This window comes from Sceloporus occidentalis, unplaced genomic scaffold (assembly GCF_023333645.1).
Source record: "Sceloporus occidentalis isolate IW3139 unplaced genomic scaffold, rSceOcc1.0.p SCAF_5, whole genome shotgun sequence".
Taxonomy (NCBI): domain Eukaryota; kingdom Metazoa; phylum Chordata; class Lepidosauria; order Squamata; family Phrynosomatidae; genus Sceloporus; species Sceloporus occidentalis.
In genome coordinates this window covers 62,555,988-62,581,740 of record NW_028316985.1, presented here as the reverse complement: position 1 = coordinate 62,581,740, position 25,753 = coordinate 62,555,988, and the positions used below count along the sequence as shown (strand labels likewise).

General features: G+C 40.5%; 1 protein-coding gene across 1 annotated transcript in view; it reads right to left on the bottom strand.

Moving 5' to 3' along the window:
- Positions 1–12,338, bottom strand: part of ADAMTS20 (ADAM metallopeptidase with thrombospondin type 1 motif 20) — a 105,461-nt gene extending 93,123 nt beyond the window's left edge. Inside the window, exons 1-2 of the mRNA XM_089524267.1 lie at positions 12,191–12,338; positions 8,500–8,846 (exon numbers count right to left, since the gene is read on the bottom strand). Coding sequence (XP_089380393.1) covers positions 8,500–8,846; positions 12,191–12,284 — 441 coding nt within the window. The 5' untranslated portion in view covers positions 12,285–12,338. The remainder of the gene's footprint in view (positions 1–8,499; positions 8,847–12,190) is intronic.
- Between the last annotated feature and the right edge of the window lie 13,415 nt (positions 12,339–25,753).

Below are 25,753 nucleotides of genomic sequence, written 5' to 3'. Positions count from 1 at the left end.
ATCAGTGCTGCTTGTTAGTGAGCATTCTGACAGAAAGATTTTAATTAGTAACACATTACACTTTAGTTGCTTTTTCATTTTAAATATGCCTTTTAAAAAACCCCAAATGGCCCTAAATCTCCAGAAAAGAACTATTTTCGAAGTAACAAGTAAATGTTACATTCCCAGGTTAGAAAGAAGATGGGAAGAGTTCCCAGACACCACAAAATATGACTAGTGTCTGAACTGGCTCTTAATATATAGTGGTATCCTAACTATATGAAAAATATGTCAGTCAGGTCTGTTCAGAAGCATACTAATAAAGAAATTAGGCAAGAACTTTACTGATTGTCCTCAAAAAAAGAATAGGACAGAAATATGAGAGCCTATTTGAGTCAGCCCTGACTCACGGCAACCCCATGGATGAAAAATTTCTAAGTTTCTCTATCCTCCACTGCTCTGCTTAGTTCCTGCAAACTCATGCCCATGATCACCCTGGCTGAGTCTATCCATTTGGCATGCAATCTTCCTCTCTTTCTACTACCCTCTACCTTTCCTAGCATTATTGTATTTTCTAGTGAATCATGCCTTCTCATTAAAAGTCCAGAGTATGATAGCCTCAGTTGGATCATCTTGGCTTCCAAGAGGTTTTCAGGTTTGATCAAGAATCTATTTATTTGTCTTTTTGGCTGTCCACAGTATCCTCAGCACTCTTCTCCATCACCACATCTGAAATGAGTTGATTTTCTTTCTGTCTGCATTTTTAGCTCTTGTGTCCATACATTTTGATGGATTTTCACTTTAGTGCTCAATTGTATATCTTTACTCTTTAGGATCTTGTCTAGTTCTTTCATAGACATAGATCTACACAAAGCCTATACTCCAGAATAAACATATAACAAATCCCACTGTCACCTTATAACTAAATGTAGCAGTGACACAGAGATGGGTTGAAACTTCATGTAGTCCAAAACAGACTTGCTTTGAGCTGGCTGGTATGAACATATGACATCATTACTTTGTGAAACATGTTGGCTTCTAGCCTATTTCTGGGCCATGTTTGAAGTTATCACAACTGACCTTTGCAACCATAAAAAGCTTGGAGTCAGATTATCTAAAGTAGAGGAGGGAACTGTGTGGTCATCTAGGTAATATGAAACTACAGCTCCCAGCAGTCCTAGGACTTGTCAATACGATTAAAATGCTAATTCAAATAGAATAGATTGTGATCTGGCTAGATACAATTCAGAGGAATTCAGACTTTTTGAGGGAGATGGAGCAAAAAACTACATAAACTCCATTGAAAAAAAAAAGACTTGAGGTTTACCAAAGTACAGTATCTCAAGAATACACCTTATCGAATGCTGGTCAGCCACTTCACATGTATTTGCATGACTGTGCATTTTTGGTGCAGAGGGGGCAAATGGATGCAAATTTGTGCAGGAAAGTAAAGACAATTAAGCGTTGATGTGAAGTTGCAATTCATATAATACATGTAGACTAGCCCCTACACATCGGATGTTATGGCTTGTTTCCACTCCAGTCTAAAGAAAGTCCGCCTCCCACATGTACCTGACTGGACACAGAGATTATCTTTGGAGATCTCCTCTAAGTGCCCATGCCAAATGTAAGTAAGTAGATGGGTACAAGTAAAACAGAGACAGCATGACATAGTGGTTTCAGAGTTGGCCTATGACTCTGCAGGCCAGGGTCCAATTCCCAGTTCAGCCAAGAAACCCACTGGTTGACCTTCCTCTGAACAAATATTGCCAAGAAAACCCAATGATAGGTTTGCCATGAGTCAGGAATGACTTGAAAGCACACAACAATAGTAATAACAACAAGGTGGATACAACTAATGCTACCTACCTTCCTGTCCTGAAAAGCCCTCTAGCTCAGATGACAATTTCTATTGTTAAGAAAATATGTGATCCTGTGGCATCTCTTAACACAAACTTAGAGGGTCTACATTTTGACACATACATTTTGAGATCTAGCATAGAGATTCATTTTGGCAATGAAGAATTAAGTAGGTGCTACCAAAAAAAAAAAAAATCCAATGCAGACTTCACAAGCAATAGTACACCTTACTCTCTCTTGGAATTTAAATTAGGAGACAAGATCATTGGAATATGTATGTATGTATGTATGTATTTATTTATTTATTTTGCTTGGGGGAAAATTATACATTCTATGTTAGAAACTTAGCAAAGATCTTAGATTTTTAGCCATAAGCTTTTTCCTATTACATTTCTCATATCATGTCATCTCATCAGCATTGGACAGAATAACAAATCCTGCATGCACACACACACAAAATCTAATTTAGTACCTGAACAAGCCACAAATACTACACATGTACTGCCGGGATGGGAATCATGTGTTCTGTAGATGTTGTTCAGCTGTAAACCATCATCACCCCAACAGCACTAGCTGTCCCAGTTAATGGGGAGGATTCCTGGGAATTGTGGTCCAACAGCTCTAGGTGATTGAAGAATACCCACTGCTGCTCTACTGGCATCCAGTTTCCATACACTATGTCCAAATGCCTACACAGTCACCTATTAAAGACTATGTTGCATATTAAAGCAAACTATGTTACTTCTCTGTTCTGTACATGGAACAATAAGATTAAAATTTTAATAGCAGTACCAGTGGTGGTAATGGTAGTACAGTGTGCCCTTACTTTACGTGGGGAATCCGTTCCGGACTCCCCCGCGTAAAGCAACTTCTTCCTATGCTTGAGCCCCATTTAAATGAATGGGGCTTGTGAATATGGCGGTGCACCCCTTCTCCCTGCGTGGCTTTAAGCGTATGACGCGGGTGCACTGTACTACAGTCAGTTCAGCTTCTTTTACCTTGTAACAACGTCCGTACTACAGAACAATAAACCTATATCAGCATGTAGTAAGTCTTCCTTAAACTTTTCACGGGGGGCTCTAATGAAAATTAGACCTAACTTGTATAATGGGCTACTTGCATCTTAACCACACATAGCAGAACTAGATCCACAACATCTGGAACCATGGAGTAGTGAGGTAATATTTGGCCACAAAGCTGGTCTAATTACTGACAGATGGTGCATCAGCCTTCTTGAATCTGTCAAGTGTAACACTCTAAAGAGCCAGGCTTTTAGTTTCAATAGTGTCTGCATTAAGAAATAGTTATGCTTTTCTATCTTGTCTGTCTATTCTTTCATGTGACTACCGGTAGACTTTGCCTGGAACTGTAGACTTATGTCTTTCCAACTTAGTTACCCTCCCCAGATATAGAGATATTGTCCCTTCATTTGTCTATTCTTCCCCGCCTATGTTTCTGCCTTTTAAAATGGTTTTCATGGTTTTAATGTTTTTTATACTATTATTGTTTAATTCTGTTTTAGTACTGGGTATGGGGGGGGGGGGCGGTAGGTCTAGGGTTTGATTTTTAACTTCATTGTTATCGATGTATTTTATTGTTGAAACCCGCCCGGATTCTTCGTGATTGGGCGGGCTATAAATAAATCTTTATTATTATTATTATTATTATTATTTCAACCTAAAATAGAGATAATCCTTTATTATAATGAACAATATTAGAAACTGGCCAATGCTATGTTCCATCCTACATTTCTCAACAGACTTGAGTAAAAACTCAGTTAAATAACAATGTATTTTACCTCTTGATTTTCTGTCTGGACTATGTTTGCTCCACCTGCAGCCAGTGAAATCCTCAGCAGATCTGGTAGCTCATGTCTGTAGGAGGCTAAAACTGACCAATGAAGTGAAAGTAAAAGAAGAATACAGAACTTAGAAAAAGATAGTTAGTTTGCATCACTAGAATGATCTCTAATGTATCTCTGCCTGTAAATGATCAGACATTATCCTTTGCCCTAAAACTGCCACTATTCATGACTCCTGTTTTTGTATTACAGTTCTTCATACCTATTGGTAGAAAATTTCTAATTACTCCCTATTATCTTCTAACACTATATGTGATGTCTATATTCAGAATCTGTATATATAATACACTGCATAGTTGCACCGTAATTCTTAAGAGTAACTGTAGTTACACCACCTACTTTAGATGCTTGAAAAGTACTTATTGCACTCTTAACTTTAGAATATAACACAATTCACATAAGAAAACCCCTTCCATGTAAGATAGAACAATGAGTCCCAGTATAGATTGTCACACATGGAATTCTATAGGTAGATTTTTCCATTGAAAGCACTTTTCATATTTGACTTTTGTCTCATCTGAAGCCATTCTTAGCTGGCCTCTTAGTACCCACTGGACTTAAACAGACCAAGGAACTGCATATATGTGTGTGTGATCAAACACACACACAAGTGTGTGTGTGTGTGCACAGATGTAAAAGGATTAGCAAAGTTACTTTTTGGACCACTACGCTTCACAAATCATCTAGTCCAAGCTCTGTATGTATCCCTTTCTTCCATTTAAGCACATATATCTGACTGAATTAGTATAGTTCAAGTTGTCTTTTCAGTCAGTCATTGTATAAATTCTACTGTATTCAAGATTCTTAGACTGATGGAAAACTTTGAAAAGACATACTCAAATAACTAATAAGCCTTAGAGATAAAAATCTGATTATTTTCAGGCAGACTGTAATTGTGCATACATGTTTAGAATATGTTTTAAATTTTAATTTGCAATTTTTCTGTTGGCTTTTTTCTAAGTCCTGTATTTTTTCTTCCTCTGACATCTACAGCATTGATCCATTGCAGCTTCCCACAAATATGTGAAACTGGATGACATAATTGTCATCACATGGATCAAAGTAGCTTCTCATACTTCATTTGCTTTTGATTTATAGGGAACAGTAATAGAAGAAACTGTTCTCTCATGTATCAGGATTTGGCACAGACAGAAAAAAGCCTTTTCCTTTGGGATCAGGTTTCTTTTTTTTAAAAAAAGCTTTTACATACAATTAGCTATTGGTATATCTTTTCTTATACCAGAAAAGTAAACTTGTATTCACAACTTAAATGTAATATTTAAGTACCAAATTACTCTAGTTTGTAATCTGGTATCTCATATTTTGAGAGCATTTACTGTGAATTTCAGAGTAACATCAAACCATATTTCAGCACTTTTACAATCCTGATTTGTGCAAACCATACTATACTCGAGTTGGACATTGCAGAAAACTATAGTTTCATTGCTCAAGTCACAAGTTATGTGGAAAATCTGAATACGCAGTGGGAAAAAAGAGATGGAAAGGGAAGTGTACAAGTTTACAGTTTGTTCGTCAGGATTTAACATAATGTCTCAATCTGACCAATTATAATCCTAATTCAATTAGAAATGTTAAAATGCTACATGTTTTCTCATGTGGTATGCAATGAAAACAAAATTCAAAACATTATGTGAAAAATAATCATACACAAATGGGTGCTCATGAAGAACTCACTGGAGGAGAGGAAGGAAGGGAAGAAAAAAGAGGATAGGGTTCTTCCCTTCCCCATTCCCCAAGCAAATTCCTTATCTAACCAGCAAAAAGATGGTCGGGATTAGGGATTAGGGTTACAGTGCTGTGCCAGTTCAAGAGACTTTATGGCTGGAAAGTCCAAGCAATGAATTAGGTGTTGAAGACTAACAAAGAATCTGAAAAATGCTCATAGTGCAATAGTCTACACTTCTGACAGCTTCATGAAACATATTGTATCAAAAGTCCTTGGGGAGACTGATACAGTACACCACACAATTTTAGAGTATGGTGCTAAGTATTACCTCAGTTTCCACAGTCAGACAAACAATGGGTTTGGAAGCCTTGCTCCCCTTCCCTCTCAACCTGGATTCTTCTGCATGACAATCAGTGTAACAATTATTCAAGGTACTCTGATCTACTCAGTGGTTTCAACATTGAAATGTGTGTGAGAAAGAGTGCATCAGAGTTTGTTTCCCTTCTGGTAAGCAAAGTTAGCACTCTAGCTTTCAGAGACAACACCTGTGCCATTGATTTTATTAGATGAATGATGGTATAACTCTTACCAATAGAATGAATTTTCATAAAACTATGGTAAGGGTGAGCCTATATCTACCATGGACAGAGACCAAAGCACTTCCTCTTTCATTCCTCAGTTTCAATGTCCAGATGCACAGAGAAGAGTAGTTATAAATAGGTAGATGAAAATATCATGTAATGAGAGCTACATGTTGCTGACCCAACTTAGTCAAGTTGTATTGCTCAATAAGAAAAAAATGTTGAGCTGAAAGGTGTGTCATTATTCACTTACAGTGTCAGAACTTGGAGGTGTTACGTTTTGGACTACAACACCAAGAATCCACAGCCAGCAATGCCTATGCCTGTGTGGCTTGGTGAATCTGTTGTATTATAAGTAACCTGTTTATACAAGGGAAAATGCTAGAATAACATGAAATGTGTAATTGATTACACTATTAGTATACAGTGGGTCATTTCTTATACTTCTGGGTTCCATTCCGGACCCCCCCCCCCATGGATGGCAAAAACTGCAGGACTTCAAGTCCCACAGTATTCAATGGTGGCGCATGCACAGCCACTCTCCCTGGACTGTGTGCAAGTGCAGCCATTGAAATCAATGGGACCTGCCATCCATGGATGCTGAAATCCATGGAGGGCAAGCCTACGATTGAGGCAAGACTACTGTATTTTCTAGCCATTACTGCAATGTAATAACTAAAATAAAGTCTTTATGTGATATAATAAAAAGCAATTGAGGTTAATTTATTAGAAGAGACAAATTTAACAACAAATCTAATAATATTTAAAAATTAATTCAAATTTTATAATATTTAAATTTGTTTCTTCTGATAAAATGAAAGGCAATCATTGTTACAAGTTGCATGATGCATGATTCAGCCAACTGTTGCATACTCTCCTTCCCTTTCTTGCTGTTAACTCACCTTCTTAACAGTACTCCTGTGGACAAAATCTGCACTTGAAGAACTACATTCCCCAATGGCACAAATAAGGAACCAGCTACCTCCGGCCCTTTATCTAATATTCAGTGCACCTCAACATAATAAATATAGTAACAATGAAATGAGCTTGGAACTACATTCCACTGTAATCAAATTATGATGGATTAAATATCTATGTGCTGATTTAAGTGACAAGCACTGCACAGCATGTATATCTCCAGTGGTCCACTTAGAAGAACACACTAAGCTGTATCTGAAAAAATATACTGTACAGCTAAAAAAAGTGAAATGACTGCATATCCAGTTCTTACTAGATTGAAGGATACTAGTTTCCTATTGCGCAGATCTCAGGCAGAACTAAATATTATTTATTCTACTGACATTACTGGTTATAAAATGCCACAACATGAAATATGAAACACAGACTGAAATTTAAAGAGCTGGTTGTTTCTAATTTTCCAAAAGCCTCCTGCAGCAGATGCATAATTCACTTGACATAGTTCCCCATTTGCAAACTTTCAGTCTTTTGTGAAAGAAGAATATAATATAATCTGTAGAAATTGCTAAAATATGATAACCTTCGATACAGAATTAATATTTGGATGAGGAAAGAAACACATGATTCATTGAACAGAATGATCTAATTTATTGCATGGTCTTGCCTCGTTTCCCCTTCTGTAAAAAAAAAGAATGTGAATACAGCCTTGCAATTTGTCATTTTACAGTTATGGATAGAAAAGTTTCTCTAGTGTCCAGGAGTGATTATAGTATTTGTGTTCTTTCTCTCTTCTGCATTAAAGGACCAGTAGCAAGTTAAAACGTGGCACAAGGCAAAAGGAATATAATGGCACAGCACACAGAATTTAGTACCACAACATTTAGTGATGACCACCAGCTTGGACAGCTTTAAAAGGGAATTACCCAAATTCAGTGGCTAGTATTAATAGCTATGAAACTATGCAAACCAGTTGTTCTGGAACATAAGTGGGATAATGTTCTTGCACTCATACCCTGCTTACAAGCAGCTTCCTAATGATTTCTGGTTGATAACAGTGGGGACATCCCACTCCAGCCCCCCCCCCCATGTTTGTTTTTAAGTAAAGAAAAAAATTATGGGAGAGTGGAAATTGTCTCTTAAGTTAGGAAGCTCCCCTCCCTCCAAGCCTGAGGAAAGGTGACCATAGTGACAGAAAAAGAAGGGAGGGAAGGATACCTAAAAGTGTGGGAAGGACAGTGAAAAGATACAGTGTCACTGGAAAATTGTTATCTTTCCCAATCCTGGGAATGATATATCATGGACTGAGAAATATCCTTTCAGAATCCCAAAACAATATGCAGTTTTGTGGCTTGTTCTATTGCTTGAGATGCCTAAATATTATGGAGAATACTAGTAAGATAGGTAAAGATATTATAAATGCTATACATCTACTCCAAAGAAAATAGCCTTGACTTGAAAGACAGCATAATCACCATTGACAAAGTTTCTTGTAGAATCAGCAACCCAGGAAATGTCCAGGTTTATTGTTAGCTCATTCAAAAGCCAGGTCCTCCCTTACCTTGCTAAGGCAACACAGGCCTAAATGAAGAAGGATTACAAACCCTAGTGCTTACCAGGCCACCACAGAGACTGAAGACTGCTGTGTGTATTTCCTGTGCATTGACATGCCCACGGAAGAAGCAATGGTGCAGATCTGAGGTTGCATGCTTTTGTGTGGACCCCAAATGCACCTCAACATAGTGAGGAGCAATGAAACTTGTATCAGCACTCAAATTCAGCTGGAAAACCTGTCCATAGGCATTGAAGCGGTAATGAGTCCTAAACGAAATGGATTCCACTTGTGCGTCCATACTTCTTTTCCTCCTTTTAAAGTGGTGAGTGTGTGGAAAAGCATCTCCAAACTCATTCACTCGTGTAGGGGTCACTATTTCATATGATGACAAATGTTTCACCAAAGTCTCTGCAATAAATGAGCAAAAGAGACTGATGTCAGCAAATGCACATTCCAAAATACATTCTATCAGAGGACATCAGTCCAGGCCAGAGTGGACAGAGAATAAAGGCTGAATTATCCTTTGATCCTTGCAACCCACCCCCAAGAGTCTTCCCAAATATCTTTATTTTTATCCAAGTCCTTCCTAAAAGGGTGATTGGAAATTGTATCACTTCCTGCTACCATTTTTAGAAGGATGCTAACAAAAATAGAGGTATTTGGGTATGCTGAGCAGCTTTCTGCATGGTGCTGGGACATTTGTGCACCTCTAGGAGGCTTTGTGCATGGTTTTGAGCAGTAAAATGCATGAAAATTGTGCTCCCATTTTTTTCCACCTCAAGGACTGTGGGGCTTGGGAGACTGGTAGCAAGCAGGCATGGGCCACACTTTTCCAACACCAACCCCCCAATCTTCTGGGAGAACCAGTACAATCCAATAGTCTGGGTGGCACAGGCCCCATTCAAGTGCTGGACCCTATGCCAAAAATTCAGCAGGTTCTCTGGATTCAGCATCTAGAAAGGGACCATGCCACTGGAGGAGGAGGAGCAAGGAAACCAAGTATAAATTGGCCACTATTGCAGCAGTGGATCCACCAGCCACCCTTGCACCAGTGTAAGATCATAAGGCTGAGACACAGCACTCATATATCACTAAACATACAAAGATCTATGTCCATGCCTGTTTGTTTTTTAATTGCTAGGCACCCTTTTAAAACAAGAATAGTGAAAATGTAAGCCAACAGATGAAGCAGATCATATAAATGTTATAAATCACGGTGGCGTTTGATTTGTGGAATGCTCCAGCAGTTGTAATATGCAAAAAGAAAGCATAACACTTGCAAATAATAGCACACTATTTATAGGACCATGTACACTCAGTAAAGTCCCCACCCCTTTGTATTAAAGCAGCTACAATGACACCGAACTATTATCCACCAAATCTGGATTGCAGACATTACTATCTAACACACAGTTAGGATTTAACACAGAGCTTAATCTAAACCAGAGCTGAATCCTGGAATTTGTATAGCCCTGAAATAGATGGTTTCACAGTGCCCAGAGTGAGCCTCAGTAGAGCCAGCCAATGATATTTTGCTTTCTGAGAACCGATAAAAAAGTCACCCCATCTATTTAACATTCAGAATCTCCCTATAATGACAGCTGATTTCTTTTTCAATACTGGTAATGGAAGAGTGTCCTCCATGGTATCTAACTGCAACAACAGACAAGTTTAAAAATTGTAGAACACATTGGAGGTCAAGGGGGGTCACTAGGGAGGTGCAGGGAGTGTGTGACACTACTGTTTCCCAAACATTGGGCAGAAATGGGCTGTGGCGTTTATCTCTGTGTGTGTTCTGTGCCTTTAAATCATTTCCAAATTATGGCGACCCTAAGGTGAGCCTCTCATGGGGTTTTCTTGCCAAGATTTGTTCAGGGGAGGTTTGCCACTGACTTTCCCTGAAGCTGAGAGCATGTGACTTGCCCAAGGTCACCGAGTGGGTTTCATAGCTGAGCAGGCAATAGAGCCCTGGTCTCCAGAGTCACAGTCTAATACATTAACCAATACCTGCCTCCCTTTAAAATGCTGAAGAGATGGTGTGAGTTGGGTGAGGCTCAGTAGAAGAAAAAAACCTAGGGGTGAAACCAACCCTCGTGATGCCACTATGATGGTTAGTGTCGACTAGACCCATTTGATCAATTGCTGAATGGACAGGTAGCTAAGTCGCACTGACTGAATGGGTCTACTCTAGTGAGGGCTAAGAATAGGATTTAGGTCACTGTGTGGCACACACAGCTGGTCTTCTGAGGGTGTGCTTGGCAAGAGGGTCAGGAGAAAGAACTCAGGGAATACCACTACCTGCATCCAGCACCTGCCACCGGAGATGGTTGGCACCTAACTCTGCCTACCCTAACCTTACTGTAACCCTACTTATGCAAAGGGATCTTCCAGCACCTTTGAGCCTCACCAAAAGAGAGAAGTTGGAAGCATGAGCTTTTGTAGGAGTTTATCACAGTGGGGCCAATTTCGGCATTAAAGAGAGATCAAAGCGCATTAAAAGTATTCTGCAAAAAAAGCAAAAATGGTGAATAATTGCACTAATGATTATCACATGCAATTGCACAAATCAAATGCATTGTTGGTCAAATCCCAAAAGTCAAAAGATGGGCATTAATGCTTCTTTGTGACCACTTTAATGGCAGGTTTTGTGCTATGCCATGGGAAATCGTTTCTTGAAATCACTTGATTTTTCCAGGATATTCACGGGATAAACTCCTGATTTCCTCCATAGATGTGAGCCTACTTCCTCAGATGTGTTTCTAAGGAATGCGTCTCAGACACAAATGAAGATGCAGGCTCAAGCCTGCTTTCAACTTCCTCCCTTCCCGTGAGCTCAAAGGTGCTGTGGGATCCCTTTGCGTTTTGATTGTCATGACTTTGCACAGCTATATGTCTTTGATTTCTAACCCTATCCTTGCCAGTGTGCAGTACTTCCCCGTCTCTTCTTGAGTGAGTCCTTGCACTGGGAGGAAGGTGGGATATAAATAAACAGAAGAAGAAGAAGAAGAAGAAGAGGTGCTTCTCAAAGAAAAGGCAGTGCAGGCATTTCAGGAAGTGTGGTGGAGTGGGTGGAGCACTGGGCCCTGGTCTGCCAGGGAAACCCACTGGGTCTCCATGAACAAGTCACACTCTCTCACAGCCTCAGAGGATGGCGGTGGCAAGTCCCAAAACTGGAGACACGTGCCAAGGAAACTACACGAGGCTGACCAGAAGTCAGAAATGACGTGAAGAAGGTGCAGAATAACCATTTTGGGGGGATGTATTAAAACAAATGACAGAAACCATCCTTGCCCATAGAGAGCCCCTATGGGGATTATTTGCCCATAGGGAAACATGGGAAACTTCTTGCCCATAGAGAGTCCTGGGGGTTATTTGCCCATAGAGAAACATGAGGAATACTTGCCCATAGAAAGTCATGAGGATTAGTTGCCCATAGGGAAAGATGGGGGAGACTTGCCCATAGACAATCATGTGGATTTAATCCCCAGTGATGCCCTGTGGGCAAGTATTTCTCCAATGAGTCTCTATGGGAAATATAGTTTCCCTATGGGCAATGGGTGTTTTAGTACATATCGCCATCCCCCAAATGGCTCCAAGGCGAAGCCTCCTAGGGCTGGGAGAAGGAAAGCTGGAGGCTGGAGCCGGCTTCCTAGAAAGCGGCTTCCAGGCGCCTCAAAGAGCCCACTTTCGGCGCCAGCGGTGCAGCGCCCAGAGCTTCTCCTTCTCCTGTGGCGGGTGCCTGTGGTCTTTACCTTGCTTGGGGTGCAGGCGGAGTGCCCAGCTCCTGGAGGCGAGGAGGGCCAGGAGGAGGCAGAGGAGCCCGGCCAAGCCCTGGCAGAGCCCCATGGTCCAAAGGAGGAGCCTCCTTCCCTTGCCAGCGCCGACTCCGCCGTCCTTTGCTCTCGGGGCCTCTTTCCCTCAGGAACGCCACCACCTCCGGGGCTCCTTCATCTTGCCCTCCTCCTCCTCCTCCTCTTCCCTCAGGAGCCCCCTTGGCCCCCTCCTCCTCCACTGAGCGAGAGCGAGAGCGAGAGAGAAGGGCCAGCCAGCCTGGCTGCCTCTCGGGCCACTCGGGGACCCCGGCATCAAAGGCTCTGCCCGCCCTTTTGGGGCAGGGAGCTCAGCCCTGATTGGAGGAGGAGGCCAAGAGCTACCTAAGCACTCCCCCCCCCCCAACAGAGAGAGAGAGAGAGAGAGAGGGACTGGGCTTCTGTGAGGAGGCGGCGGTGCCTTTGCTTGTCGCCATTCCTCCCCCTTTGGGCGCCAAGACAAGGGGAGTCCCCAGGGAATGTGTGGGGAGGGGGCAGCCCCAGGGGGCAGCCGAAGTGTGGGTCTGGAGGGGGTGGCACCACTGCTCCCAAATACACAGATGGGGGTAAAAGGCTGGCAATAGGGCAAAGGGTTCATGACCTTCTGAGGCTGGAAGGTGGGATCAGCCCAGGGCTTCAAGAAGGTCCACATCTGAGAAGCCTCTCCCAAGAAGCCTCTCTCTCCTGGCCATGCAGCCAAAGACAAGAAAACCCACAAAAGAGTCATGCCTCTGGCCAACCAAGATGCCCCAAAATACATCATGCAAGGTACATTAGGCAAAGATGTTTAAAAAGGGAAAAGGAAGTGGTGAAGTTTGAGCCAAATGTCTACAGAAGTTAATATTGTTGTCGGTAATAGATGGTGGGGCCTCAGTACAAGCCAAGCCCCCCCCCCCCCCGTTTCTTGGCCATGTGGGGACTAGGGACACGTAGCAATAAAAAGATAATAAAATGTCAATGCCATTTGCAACGGAAAGCCTCCACTTTTCTTATGATTTCCATTTTGGTGACCACACTTATAGATTGACTCTTTTTTAACATGCTGTGCATAGCTGGTAAGGCAGGCTACTCACTTTCCACTTTTCTGTATGGTCAGTAAGGGTTTCTGGAGCCAGCTACTCTTTACTTTGCCTGTTGTAGGAAGACACACATAGCTGAACTAGGATCAGCTAGATTAGAATCCAGCTGTTTCCCAACTCAGCCTTTTTTTGCACTGTTTACTACAGATAAACTTCTGTAATGCAATACCAAAACCTTTGCGTTTCTCCTGCTCTTTTTCACCATCTTCCCAAAGCAGATGCAGCTAAAAAAACTTCAAGTAGAGAGAGGATGAGGAAAAAGGCAGGGAATGGGTAGGCACTGAGGACTGTAAAAAAAGGAGCTACTCAACTACTTGTTGACTGGCTTCCCTGTAGTAGTGTAAGTGCAATTTAAAAACAATATAATATCCTTTTAATCATAAAAATATGTATCCATAGTACACAAAACCTGCACCTACTATGCTCTTTTTTACAGCCATTAAACCTTTCTCTTAGACTAAGTGGAAAATAGATTTATTAGTTGGTTTAAACTTTACAGCTAGTAGCCCTCCCAGGGAAAGAACGTTTTACAGATGTATCATGTTTACATTGCCCACCTACCTTCACTGATACACTTGTAAACTATAATGCAATAAGAATATACTGTACAAGATAGCTAAAAGAAGCAGGATTCAGCTATATAACCAGAGATTGAAACATTTTCTGTCTCTTGAAATCTGTGAGTGTATTATCGTGGCTAACAAAGACTTGTCTTTGTGAAATGATTCCAGCAGCAGTAAAATGAATCCATCCACTTATATTGTCGAGTAGAAATGTATGGAATGATGTCTGCGTGCCAGTTCCTTCAAAAGCCTACAACTCAAAAGGCAAAATCCATGCTTATTCATACTTCCTCCTTTCCTTTCAGTTAAAATTGCAGCAAATTTTAGACCTTTTCAGTGGTGATGTATACTGAAATGAATGTCCTGGAGATTCCCACTTAAAATTCCCCTCCATTTTACAAAGACACCATTGTATCCTATTACGCAGTCTTTTAGCCAATTACTCAATGTAACCCTTAGTTTCACTAGGAAACTGTTATCCGAAGGAGAAAACGTTAACATTTAACCATTTTTAACCTCTCATATTTTACGGACTTCAATAGATATTCATTGTTTCACAAGAGGTATTGCTGTTGGTTGAAAAAGACAATAAACTTTTTGGTTTGGTGGTCTCTACTTTTATGGCATTTTAACATGACATCAGTAAAGCTACTTCTGTTTTTGTTCTACTATCCCTCTCTTGAAGATGGGTGAAAATTTAAACTTCTACTTGAGAGAGAGAGAGAGAGAGAATTCACTCTGTGCAAGAAAAGACATCTCGCTAGTTGACACGCTATATGTTAAAACAAATTCAAAGGAATTGCTGCTTGATATTTAGTTATTAATCTGACCTCACCTGAGTTGAGTTAGCAATGGGAAAACACATGATGGGACCCATTCAAGATATTGCTCTACTGAAATGAGTATGCTACCAGAAGTTCCTTCTATACATTTTTGAAAGTCTTGGAATGTATTATTTCACACATCATACAAAAGTAGCAGGTGTATTATATATACAAAAATAGGCAGTACAAACAAGGGGAAAGGCTGGTAGTTCTGACAGCAGTGTGTTTGTGAATCCACTGCCTGCTTTAGTCAGAAGTTTAATGCCACTGCTGAAGGTGCTAGTTCTACTTTGGGGGATTCAGCACCTTGGTTAGCTCCTTTAACATGTCCATCTCTGACCACAGAAACCATTCGTAACACAACCATCAGCTCCTGAGGAAGAGAATTCATATGGAAGTGTGAAGGCAGAAGAGCGGTGGAGATTTTCCAGTGCTAACTACAGAAATCTGTAGTTAGCACTGGAACTGAAGCTATCACAGCAATCACTCACCCATGCAAAGTTCTGAAATCAAAATTCAAGTGAGTTAAAACATGAACAATATTCTTTTTCTTGAACTAACAAAGAGAATTTTTACTCTTAACTTTTATGTATGCCATTTGAAAGTGGAACTTTCAACAAAAATGTTGCAGGATATATCTGTACAAGCTAGCTGGGACGCCCCTCCAGAATACTCCATTCTGTTCACACCATTCCCATTTTCCCATTTGTCTTTCCCAGCTAACAATACTACTGAGAATGCACAGTCATAGAATCATAAAGTTGGAAGAGACCGCAAGGGCCATCCAGTCCAACCCCCTGCCATGCAGGAAATCCAAATCAAAGCATCCCCGACAGATGGTCATCCAGCCTCCATTTGAAGACCTCCAAGGAGGGAGACTCCACTACACTCCGAGGAAGTGTGTTCCACTGTCCTAACGTGTGTGTGTGTGCGCGCACGTGGCATGCACCCACTTTTTCTATAAGCCCAAGGCTGCTCCCTCTTGTTTCTTATTTTGTTATTTTATTATATCAGCACTCATCACCTGATTTCAGTACTAGGAACACCAGTATTAAGGGGAAACTTTTTTTAAAATCAAGTCAGATTTTTAAAAGATAACATACAAGTTGAGACATTTTAATACAATTTAAAAAACACACACTTATGTTTCAGTGTTGTATGTGCAATGCCATTCAAATATTATGTAAGCAAACACAAAGCTATGTTTCAGACAAGCAGGAACTTACAAGTGGTTGCTGCATTTCTGTTACCAAAACTGGAAACAGTAACTAAAGGATGGCACTTCACCGTGTACAGCTGTTATATCAGGCACCTGAAATTTTCATCTACACACAGAGAAGAGGATGAAAATTTAGGTCATCGCAAGCTCCGCAGAGAGGCATATGTGTAGGAAGAAGTTGCATAAGAACTGGGACTTACATGTAGAAAGAATATGATTTGTCCCAGCTCTGCAGAGCTAGAAAGCTTAGGCCATCATTCTGTCATGAAGCGAAAGTCTTTTCACTCTTCTTTTTTTACAGTCATCATGAGCATACTGCAGCTGTTACTTTGGCGAGTGAGAAATAGCCTTCACAAGGAAAGCAACAGAGGATTGAAATCATCCTAGTATAACTTCACCCATGTCAGCAGTATTTCTTTAGAGTTCAGTTTAGCTCATAAAGTTTTGTGTGTATGTGTATGTATACTACCATTTTATTTATGCTATCCTAGGAATAATCATGACACTTCTACAGTGTTTTCTCAATTGTAATATTATATAATTGTACTCTTTGCATAGTTGGTTTGACACTATAGGTTATAATGCTTTATGGCACAGTAAAATCTCAAAACAGTAAAGTAGAGAAAACCATATGCATATAACTATAGAGAAGTAGGTATAGATTCAGTATTAAAGCATGAATACTTACCATTAAAACAAGTTGCCTATTGATGCTACCAAATATCCTTTCTAAAAAGTTGAGCACATGGTTTGCTCAGTCTTAAAACAGAACTAGATAAATCAATTAGGTTATTGCCAGATGTTTGGCCATTGCAAACAATCAGTTCTAATATCATAAATGAAATCTCAGTGTCCCTTGACTACAATATATTTCCCCCAATACTCTATGGAGAAGGTTTTTCACTCAAATAAAAGATATTCTTAAACCAAGTGATACAGCCATATTGTCATTTTACCACTGCTAAGAACCTTGCAGGTTCATAGGTCTGAAAACCACACAGTCTGTCCAATTACGTTTCACTTTTTCTGTTCTTAAATTGATATTTTTATATGATAGTTGCTAAGTTCTTGCATGTACTTATGGATCATGCTTAGGTTCTCAAATGGAGAAAGCTGGTTCTCAAACGTGGGGGGATAAACCCCTGAGTGGGGAAATAAAATATCTGTAGGGCAGAGGAATAAGCAGTGCCAAATCCTCATCCCCCAGCTGAGTGGGCAGTGTTACTTCTCATTCACTATTTGTGGCATTCAAAAGAGACTCATTCTGCCCAAGCTAGACTTTCAAGTGAATGCATGGCATACATCCAAATAATACATGAAATGGTGGAAAAGAGGACTAGTGGTTAAATATGTCTGAGGATCTTTTTACTCAAATACACCAGTCCACCCATACATTTTTATTACTTTTTATTTTAAAGTCCTCTCACCAGATTCTGCATGATCTTGGAAGTTAAGCAGGGTCAAACTGATGGGAGATTGCCAATGAATACCAGGTGCTATAGGTTATATTTCAGAGGAAAGAGCTGGCAAAGTCAGCTAAGAATATTCCTTGCCTCAGGAATCCCTATGTAATTCATGGGGTCGCCATAAGTCAACAGGCAATGTGAAGGCACAGAAACACATCCTAATTCACAGTAAAAAAAAGTTTCAAATGCAACTAAATACAATCTGTAAAGGCAAATATTAGCATTAATTTAAAATAATACAGTTTTGAAATCACAAAAAAATAAAAATAAAGCAGCAGTAAATATGGCAATAATAGCAGAGAAAAAGAAGTGAAGATCAAGTGTCCATTAAGACAGTGGGAGAGGATATAGCTGTCTGAATTAAAATCAACATTAGTTTAATTGTCTGGTGCAGCCAAGCTTGCTTTGACAAATCTCTCTCTCTACACACATGGGAAGCCTACTTTTAATGCTTCTGAAACACAAATGAGTGTGGAAAAGTTTATCCAGGAGACTAAGAGAACCCTGCAGCAACAACCCTAGAATTATTTTTAAGATACAAGGAGCTCAACATTGGTAGGTGGGTTGCTACTAATTTTGCCTACTTGATGGTACTTGCCGGGGGGGGGGGGGGGATCAAGTTACTTTTTCCCATCCATTATCATTGAAACATCCTTAATCATGAAGACACAGTATGTATTTGGAAATGTTCTTTATGGGTTCAGTGAAGCATACTCTTAAGTAAGTCTGCATAGGACAGATTGCAGGCAGCCTTTATTATTCCTGGGAGGATGCAATGATGATATCTTTCATAGAGTTTCTTGATCATTGAGTACACCTCTTCTTGATCATTGCTGGGGTAGCTCAACTAGATGGAAGTTTTGGTGGTTTGATTTTGTCATATCATTTCAGAATGACCTCAGTCCTGCCTGGCTTCATGGTGATGGGGGGCTGCACCCTGCCCTTCTAGAGTCCATGCTTGTTGCAGTACCTGTCTCGGTTCTGTGAATCTAGCAAGCCTGCTCTAGAAAATAAGACATTTTTTTCTAAATCAAGAGAATCACACTTTATGAACTTTGTTAGCAGAATAGAAGGATAAGGCTTGTCCAGAAAATAAAAACTCAAAAGGCAAATTACAAATAGAAAGTTGCTGTGCGGGGGGGGGGGGGGGAGCTGAAGGTAGCTATTGGGTGTTGGTTAAATGGGGGGGGGGCAATACAGGGATGAGAAAAGAGTTAAGCTTGAAGTACATGCAGAAAAACATTAAGAGATTATATGTGAAAGAGCAAACAGAGAGTATATCTGTGTCTCCTGAGAAGCATATCTGAAGGAAGAGAAACAGAGCACCTCAATGACAGGGCAAATCCAAATGGATATAGCATTCTCAGGCCACAGTAAAGCTTTATCATGCAGGAATGTGGAGGGCAAAAATTCAGAGGCAGGTACCCAAATTAGGGCTTCTGAAAACAGAGAGTTGCCTGAAAGCCCATTCCTTTCCCCAAAAGTCCCAAAAAGGGAGCATAGCAAGTGCGCTTTGGGGAAAAAAGCAATGTGTTGTGTGGGGTCTAGAAGACCTTTCTCTAGCATGACAGTAATGTGTGCACAACACTCAAAGACAACAAACCATGAAAAACAAAAAATGAAGAACACTAAGTTCAGGTGTCCATGACCCATTATAGAAATCATACAGAGAAACAAACAATAAATGGAATGGGAACCGAAATGAAATTTTCAGGGCAATAAAAGGCAAAAATGGTGCAGTAGTACTGAATAGAGGAGTTCCTAGTATTAGATGTGTGTGTGTTGTCATGTTGGACAGAAAGTCACATAAGTATTAAGACTTCTTACTTATTAGTTAATGAATTGTAAGATGGTATCTTGAGCGTATTAGGATATGAGGTACCTTTTCTTTTCACAGTCCTAAATTTCAGTTACCCAGGACACCAACTGTCTTTTTCATGTTGAGTCCTACACATATATCTGGTTATAGCACTGGGGACAGTCTTCTACAATATGGGGCCACCCTTTAAAGGTGTTCTCTTTGACCACTCTTTGGTTGCCTTACATCTGATGGCATATAGAATCTCTGACGTGAGGGGCAGTTTCAAATAACTTCACAAGAATCTTCACATGCTGTTTGTGAGCCAATAGAGCTTGGTTAGAGAATCATTGTTGTTGATGATGATGATGTTGTTGCTAACTGACTTTAAGTCAGTCTTGTGGCAAACCTGTGGATGAGACATCTCCTTATCCTCCACCGCTTTGCTTAGGTCCTGCAAATTCATACCCATGACCTCCTTAATAGAATCCATCCACCTAGCATGTGGTCTTCTTCTCTTTCTACATCCCTTTACGTTTCCTAGCATTATTGTCTTTTCCAATGTCTTTCCCAGTGGCGAATCTAGAAAGTCAAAAAGAGTCTATCAAAAAGTCAATCAACAAAAAGATTCTGGCAGATCCTGGCACAAAAGTGGTATTGTGTTTTTCCTTTCTTCCATTATGTTACTGTTTATGTTTCTGTTTTAACAGAATTGTTATTATTGGCTTCAATTATGTTTAGGCACATATAACATGTATAAGGAGTTTGGCTATGAGGTAAGATGGGATATGTGGTGTTTGTACAAAAGAAAATTATTGCCTGGCTGGGTAATGAATAGATGTGTGGGTGAGAGTGCTTGGTACTAGCATTCCCCAAGGTCAGTCTCATGGGAAGCTTGAGGAGGACCTGAGTCAAGAGGGGAGGGAGGTGAGCAGGAGTACTTGTATGAATGTTTTTGGCATATGAACAAGTGAGAAACAAAGCTGCACATTTATGGATGGATGCATTACTTTCTATAATGTTTGTAATTGGGGTTATAGTAGTTCTGTCTGCAGAAGTCAAGCTGTTAACTTCTTTTAGTTACTGAAATAAAAGTTTTGCTGTTGTCTCACAAATGACTGGTTTACTGAACTGAAAAGGGTGGGCAAGTTCTGGCAAACAGGAGGCCCAGTTTTCAATAAAACTTAAGAAATACTACTCAAAGGGATCATCCAGATAGTGTCATTTAGAGCAATTTGTGCCACACCTGTTTCTGACATTAATGTTTCCCCTTCTGACTTTTTTAAAAACAGCACACTTTGGGATATTTGTTGACATCATTTCAGACAAGGACAGTTACTGTGTTAGATGAGTGAGTCTGATCTTGTCTGGCTACAGCAATAGTATAATTTCAGCTCAGCAATTTAGTGCTAATTTTGTAAAAAGAAAGAAAAACATTTTTTAAATGTGAAAGGAAACATTGAATGTGAATAAACAGAGAGAGTCCATGGATTGCAAAGCAGAAATATATATGGAAAATGGGGATGGGTTAAGGAACCCATACTTAACATTACCAAGCAAGACACCTGTAAATGAACCAACATATGTCCTCTTTGTAAACCACACCAGTCGACCAATAGCAAATAACAGTTTTTAAAAGGTCACTTCTTTGATATGCATATACAGAAAATAAGGAGACTAAATCCAAACAAATCCCATGGTTGTCTTGAAGGGGAAAGAGGTGAAAAGAGCACAGAAACTCACTAAAGCAACATATTTGGTCCAACTGGATGAACCCTATGAGAAAGATGGATATTGCCTTGTATGTGCTTGTCAAAATAACCACAGAACACCGACATGGGAGAAAAGGCCACAACTTTATTAAACCATTGGTAGGGTTGGCACAAAGCATAAGGTCAGGATCTGTGCAATCAAACAACCCGTTGTTGTTTGATTATCCAAAGCCGGGTCCCTACCCGGTGCTTGGGATGACCTAGGGGCTAAGGAACACCGCTTGAGCGCAAACCATGCCTTGCGTTCCCCAATTCACAAAGCCCCTAGTCACCGGGAGGCGCACCTGCGTTCTGGCCCCCGCAATGGCCAAACACCCTCGCTCATCACCCCCGGGTACCTTGTGACTCCCAAACCAGAACTCCATAGCCCTGGTACCACCAACGTTCAGATCCTGGCCTATGCTGCCAAACAGTTATGACAAAAAACCACCTGAAACAGCGGTGGGCGGGCGGGCGGGCGGGAGAAGCTCAAGGCTATCTCCCTTCCCAGCTTGGCTCCACACTGCTCGAAGCCAAGCGCCGACTGAGTCGGAGAGGCCTCCGAGCAGCATTATATACTGCTCAGCCCCTCCCCTCTGCGTCATTTGCGGGGCCCCGCCCCCAAGGCCGAGCCCACCAATGGGCTGCCTTGGAGGACCGGAAGCCCCGCACCAGCAAGCCCGGCTCCTAGAGCGTCCCCGGGCCAGAAGGGCCGCCCCTTCCGGCCCCGATAGCCAATCGGGAGCCGGGCAAGCCCCAGAGCACTCTGGGGCTTGTAGTTTTTGCCGCTCTACCACGGCAAAGCAGTCTGCCCCACAAACGGGGCGACTGCATTTTATGTTAGGAAGAAACTGGGACACGTGTATTCCCCATGAATGGCACATGTTTCAGTGCATCAGATTACTTTCAAATCTTCCTTTGGCCTAAGTAACAGCCAGTAAAGTAACTTTCTTTTGAGCTTGATATGCTGCTGACAACGGCTTTACATAATATATATATGCCATATGAGTGGCATATTTTACGTCTAGTGGGCACATACATCAGTTGTATACAAAATCTACCAAGATGTAAAACTGGGACCCCTACAAACCTCACTGTGCTTCTGGAATATTCAGCCAAAAGACATAGGATTCATTGTTGCCTGTAGTGAACAATCTGCCTTTGTATTGTTCAGTAGTGGGTTGTAGGGATATTCCGACCACAGTAAAAAGATACTATCAGAAATATGGTAATGCATGTAATGCCTTTCATCTCAAAATAGAATCTCATACATATTGCACAAAGGCAAATAACTGTATGGCTGGTTTTGTGTTGATCTAAAATAATATATCTTCAAAGCACACAGGAGTTCAAGCTTTATAAACCCATTTTAATCGTGGCTATCAAGTTACAACATGGCTAATTCAAAGTAGTAAAATGAGGTAACCAGATGTGTTGACAAAAAGAGCAAAAAGACAAGGATAGAGAAGACAGAAATGGTGACAAAGCTTGGAACCAAGGTGGAGCCAAAGGCAAATTAAGCATACATCTTCATTTCTTCAATGAAATTATTCTACAGTGTATATGTTTTAGCAAAACAACATAAACTAAACTGTACGTGGAGGAAGAATTCAGATACATAATCATGTTAGCCTGGAATATCAGTATGCAAGGGGATCTTGTAGCACTTTTGAGACTAACTGTGCAAAAGAAGTTATAGCATAAGTGTTCATAGACTTGGGTCTGCTTCCTCAGATGTATATACTAAGAGAGCATGGGATAAATGTGGAATATGACATGCTCTCTCTTCTTTTCTTGAATAATCATTGTTAATGTCACAGAGAATTTGATTAGGCATGTATATATACATTCTAATTTTCCTAGCTCCTGTTGGCTCAACTGCTGTGATGCCCGTAGATATTGCAGAATATCTTGGACCTTGTTGCTGGGTTTTTTAAAGTACTGCTAAAAAATTAGGACAGATAGTATTAAATGTCTGTAGCAAAATAATCAAATTAGGAAGGCAGAAGCTGAACAATAGCCAGGCCCACACTCTCCCACACATCCGCGGGGTCTTTCAGAGAAGGAAATATGCTTAGTTTCTTTGTAAAAACAAATAAATTAACTTGTTAACTATTTATTGAAATATAACACATGGTCTTAATGGAGGAGAGAGGAGGGAAAGAGGCAATGTTTGCAGGTTAGAATGATGCAGTAAGAGAAAGGATGTGGCAAAGCAAACAAACAGGAAGTCTGCAAACATATAAAATAAGAATTGGTAATCATAGCCATGCAAAGGCTGCTAATTCTAACAAGTGCAATAGGGTAGCATTTTATTTTGAATTCCAATATCTATGAACAATATAAACCCTATACACTAAAAACGTTTCATTGGCATCTTGTGGGCAGAGATAGATTTCCAGTATTTAAGAAATATGCACATATTACCTGACTTCTCTGACAGAACTCTAGAACATGCATTCATGTGATCATTAGACAATAACCCATGACATTTTATTAAGTTATTTACTGTGGAGGCTAAGTACTGTTTCAGTTATAAAGCTAAGCATGTGCTGCTACTGCCTACTGAGTATTAGTAATATAAATATCTTATACAGAGAGACATTTCCTTTAATTTAAAGGGCACCACATGGCTCTCTTTCAAAAGGTCTCATGCCAGGAAAGTCATCTATCAGGACATCCCAAGTTCAACAACTCCTATTACAGTTTACCCCATTGACCTGATACTGTGCCAAATAAGGTGAAAGGACGGCAGGCCAGGGGTAAGGAAGAGGCAAACCTTTGATAGTTCATACTGATGGCAGCAGTCCAATCATGTGCTCTGCTTATGCGGATCGTAAGAGTACAGTAAAGTATTTTTTGCACAGATGTTTGCATAAAGGGATATGATGGGGCCCAGTCCTGCTATCTTTTCAAGTAACCTTCTTAGTTACTATTCCTGGGTAGCTAACATGCAACTAGACATTAAATAGAACGTGTGCATTCTGTATATTCCCCACAAGGGGAATTTCTCAGAGATCCATGCCTCAGGAGTCAGACTTGCAAATTAAACCTATGTTTACCTTCTAGTGACCAAACATACAACAAAGCATCCTACATGCAAAATGCTTAGGTGCAGAAAGTCTTGAACTATGACAAATAGCTACCTTTCCCCAACTAGTTCTCAAAGAAAGTCACAGTTCATCAGTAAAGGACATGATATGCATGCAGAAGGGCCTCAGGTACATTCCTGGCATCTCCAGGTGAAAGGATCCTCTAGCAAGTCATGGAAAAGACTTCTGCCTAAGGCTCTAGAGAGCCATCACCACTCAAAGTAGGCAATGTTGTACAAGGTCGTAGAATTATGTTCATCAACAGAAAGCAACTCTGTGTGTTCTTTATTTGTCCTACTTTTATTTCAGATATTTTTCAGGATTTTGAAACATATACACATGCAAAATCTATTTACTAGAGGCATCACTGAGATGAGTCCAGTGCAGTGTTCCTTCCTTCAAATTCCTTCAAGCAGGAAAATTCTTGATTCCTCTTCAGCTTCTCACTTCCTGAAACAGTAATGTACCAGAATAGAGGGGCATATATGGAACAAGAATTTGCCAGGTCATTGGCCAAAAGATCAAATAGCACTAACGTAACTGTCATCGTACAAATCACCACAACATCACACACATACTCACACACTCCAGTTTGTTTGGTCCTGGTTGCTAACATAACTAGTATATCAAGGCATCAAACTTGTCTTCCTTGGAGTCAATAGCATTGAACATTTGGTGCTGATTTTAGCATGGCAAGGATGAAACCTCCAATTATGAAATTCTGCTGAAGCAATGCAAAATCAAAGCCTGCTCTTGCTGCAGAGAAAGCAACTGTCAGTTTCAAGCACTGACAATATAGTGTGTGTGTTTTACTCAGAAGTCTCATTCAATGGAACGTGCGTCCAGTAAAGAACTATGCAGTAAGATTGTAGCCTAAGAAATCTTCCTAGCAAAGTCAATGTAAATAAGTCTTTAATATTTATTTTGTTCATATTTTGTAAATCTTTACAATGTGTGTGTGTGTGTGTTTAGAAATTAAGACATACTGAAGTTTGCTTTTGAGTACCTTAATAGCATTTTGAAGACTTTACTTTGCTAATCTTCACTGGGATCCAGAAAGAGAATGTACAGCACTATTGTTTTTATTTTACTGGACACATGCTGAGTCTGGGAAAAAGTGAAGAGATTATCCTAAGTCCATGGCTGACCAGAAACTATGGCCCAAGATGCAACTGCATGTAAAATAATTGTGAGGCTGTTACTACTGGGAGGATAAGAAGCAATGGGACCAAACAGCAGGGAGGGACAGTATAATCCCTTCCTGTTTTACAAGATGTTCCCTTTTTGCTCTCTCCTACCATAAGTACCTGTTTTCATAAGTGTTAGAAACCTTTTAGGCTTCCCATGCCAAAGTGGTGTATTTTCTCTTTTCCTCCACTTTTGTTCTCTGTTTACCCCCACTTCTTGTTCGCTTGCTGGTCTTTCTCTTCTTCCACCTCAGTGCTCTTTCCCTCTTTTTCCAAATTTTCTTATCTTCATTCTCTTTCAACTATTTTAAAGAAAGAAAAACACCTAGAGACCCTTAGGAGAAAGGAATACCTTAGATCTGACTGAGGCTTTGAAGTTTTTCATACTTGGCAGAATTGCTGGTAAAATGTTGCTGGATCATTCAGGAAGCATGCAGCGTGTGTAAGCCTGGCATGCTTCCTGAATGTCAGTTAAGCATCGGCTCCCTCTAGCATTACTGAACCATTCAGGGAGGGGAAATTTCCTC